The sequence below is a fragment of the Wasmannia auropunctata genome, unplaced genomic scaffold, assembly GCF_000956235.1.
Source record: "Wasmannia auropunctata unplaced genomic scaffold, wasmannia.A_1.0 LD336095.1, whole genome shotgun sequence".
NCBI classification, from domain to species: domain Eukaryota; kingdom Metazoa; phylum Arthropoda; class Insecta; order Hymenoptera; family Formicidae; genus Wasmannia; species Wasmannia auropunctata.
This window is the reverse complement of record NW_012026795.1, coordinates 205,996-209,086: the sequence shown is the minus strand read 5'-3', so window position 1 is coordinate 209,086 and position 3,091 is coordinate 205,996. Positions and strand designations below refer to the sequence as shown.

The 3,091-nt window shown below is 35.4% G+C and overlaps 1 protein-coding gene across 2 annotated transcripts; it reads right to left on the bottom strand.

Annotated features, from left to right (window-relative positions):
* Window positions 1–52: 52 nt before the first annotated feature.
* LOC105462608 (electron transfer flavoprotein-ubiquinone oxidoreductase, mitochondrial-like) lies at window positions 53–3,091 on the bottom strand. Of its 2 annotated transcripts, XM_011709312.1 has the most exons (6): window positions 2,931–3,091; window positions 2,493–2,853; window positions 2,076–2,400; window positions 1,760–1,992; window positions 1,388–1,676; window positions 53–1,305 (listed from the first exon to the last, which is right to left on the bottom strand). In XM_011709312.1, exons 2-6 carry the CDS (start codon window positions 2,840–2,842, stop codon window positions 1,225–1,227), a joined length of 1,278 nt encoding a protein of 425 aa, XP_011707614.1. In that variant the 5' UTR covers window positions 2,843–2,853; window positions 2,931–3,091; the 3' UTR covers window positions 53–1,224. The 2 variants fall into 2 exon arrangements, with proteins under 2 accessions (XP_011707614.1, XP_011707613.1); XM_011709311.1 differs by having other exon boundaries at window positions 53–1,676; window positions 2,931–3,090.

Below are 3,091 nucleotides of genomic sequence, written 5' to 3'. Positions count from 1 at the left end.
TTTAAAATATAAAATAGATCAGAAGAGGCTTTTTAAAATAATAAATACTAAATAACTCTTTTACTTTTTGTTATTTAAAACACATATTTTAAATAATGTTATTTTAAATACGACCAACCCCTGGTAATGTCATAACTCAGTTGAATATACTCAGTTGAACATTCCTTTTTATTCTAATAAGTAAGATTCAACTGAGTTTTTACTTACAATCTGCATAAAGCTCGAAACGTATGCTTTACTGAGTCTATTAATTCATATTAAAAATGAGGTATAAACCTATACTTTTACGCTCAATAACTTTCTATTTAAAGTAAATAAGTAATAACATCATTATCTGAGTATAAAAATACTCACATAACTTTAGATTCAGTATCATTTATGTGAAAATAGAAAGTAACTATTTAACCAATTGGAACCAAGATGGCGGATAGGAATACCTACATCTTATAGTACCTTACTTTAGTTGAATAGACGCCATTTGCAATAATAGTCTTATCTCACTTTATCTATTGATGGTGTCTCTCGTTTTATATCTTCGTGTATGTGAATACATACAACGAGATTCCAGAGATGCATGTTGGATTTGTAGGTGGGAAAAAGAAAGAAAAAAAGATGCTTCGGAAAAGAAGTAGCCTTTTTAAACCTCGCACAGTTAGTACAGCAGTATTTTTTTAATTGTAAAGATACGTACTGTCAATATATGTAATGCCGTTGTATTTTGTTTCCTTTCGCAGTGCATCAACGAATCCAACATGATATCACTGCAATCTCATTGTATATATTCACACGCACGAAAATATAATTAAACACCGGGAGACACCAGACAAAAATTCGTATAAACCCGACAAACAATAGGTAAAGTGAGATAAGACTAATATTGCAAATGGCGTCCATCCAACTAAAGTTATCCCGATCAGCAGATTCCCTCTCAATTTGGCGGATGAAACTGGCACACTTTTCTTAGCGGAGTTGAGTCTCCTCCCCTCTTACTTAGAACCATGGAGGTAAGAAATAACAGGAGGGAGTGTAAGGCCTTTTTGTTGGTGGGGATTACTATGCCGAATGTGATTGATTGGCCACAGTAATATGGCGTTTTATACAAACTTCATTGGAGTTCGGGATTACTACCCAAATGTGATTGGTTGGCCACAGTAATATGGCGTTTTGTAATGTTCCCCCCTTACGTCTGCTTAGCCAGGCCGCGGGGGAATATGCTCCCTCCTGTTATTTCTTACCTCCATGCTTAGAACCTTCGTTCTTACTTCTGTGAGTCAAAGTGAGACAAAGTCCACGGCTCCCTTCCGCCTAGTAGCATAGAGAACCCAAAGTAAAATAAACCGCCGTTAAAACCGAAGGAAGAATTAAAGCTGGGCTTCATATTTCTTACAGCTTTCAATTCCTTATAGATCCAACTATTTTTTACTTTATCTGTATACGTTTTCGGTTCTAAGCCTTTGGTCGGTGAGGTATTACTTTCTGCATCTATAATCGCCTCAATAACGCTTTCTGCAGCCAACATGCCACTTTTCATGGCATGGTGAGTTCCTTTAAATTGAGGTACGGTTATAAAACTTGCAGTACTTCCAGTAAGACAACCACCAGGGAACTGAAGTTTTGGAATAGATTGAAATCCACCTTGTTCCAAACTACTTTCATAAGTGTAATAATTTGAAATACTGAAATTACGAGAAGCAAAAATAGAAAGTACAAAATAATGCAATTAAAATCTCGTATTATACATATATATAAAGACACCAACTTTTTCCCTCCTTCAAATATTGGTCTGATACCAGGATGCTGTTTGATCTTCTTAAACTCCTTCTCCAGAGCATAAAAAGTATTATACTGCATGAAAAAACCTGTTGCTATCTGAGGTGTTTCTTCATTCAAATGGTAAAAATACGCTTCACCATATGCACCTCTTTCAAGTGGCCAACCAACCGTATGTTCCACTACTCCAGGTCGATGCTTGCTTGGCTCTATCTCCCAAACCTTACAAAAAATATATGTTACTTTAAAATGTAAAACATTTTTGTATAATTTTAATTTTTTTTTTAATATAACAATATAATTACCTCTTTGGATACATGACAATACGTCTGTGGCTTACAATCTTTACTAAGATTAAATTTCTTTGATAAGTCTTCCATCAGATGGTTGTCCAACGGAGAGCCTGACGCAAATATGGTACATCTCGCATGAAAATCCCTGTACGTACAACTAGGTATGAGATCTACAGATGAGGAGAGATCAATTTCAAAATCAGAAAAATATTCGGTCTGTACTCCTTTAACAGATCCATCCTCGTGAAATAAAACTTTGATCGCTGAGCGATTATAACATATCTCGACACCAGCGGCTTCTGCTTGCTCGACAAGCCACATCACTACGTCGCTTAATCTATACAGAGACATACAAATTTTTACAACTGAAACAAATACTATATAGCCTTTATTAAAACAAATTTATGATTGCATTAAATTTCGACTTACATTGCTATGTAATTTCCATGGTTAGACATTGGCATTCTTTTGAAAATAGGTATAGATATCTTCCTCTTTTCCGTGAGAAATACAAATTTATCCTCCGTAACAGGAGTATTTAATGGCGCATTTAATTCTTTCCAATTTGGAAAGAGCTCGTTCAAAGCAATCGGATTCAGACAAGCATTATTAGCACCGTAGCAAACAGAGTAACCTTTTTTTTCCCACCTTTCAACAAGGGTAACCCTGAGTTCCTTACCATGTTTCTCAGCCAGTCTACGGGCCTGAATAGCTGCCGATAATCCCGCTAGACCGCCACCGACAATTAGAATGTCAGTTTCATATACATATTTCTCCATTATCTTAACATCTGATGGATAAAGAAAAACATTTTTATTACATTAATCGTATTATTTTGTTGAATAGGAAACATTGAAGGAGATATACCTTTCGATCTTGAGTAGGTAATCTGAGGAAATTTGGTCCTCGAGTAAGTTCTCCTTCGTAGCCTCTGTACTGCTAAAATGCAAGCAAAATTAAACTAGAGCATGCAAGGGATCACTTATGCATATATGCACGTATTAATTGCTATCGATAACGAAATTTTA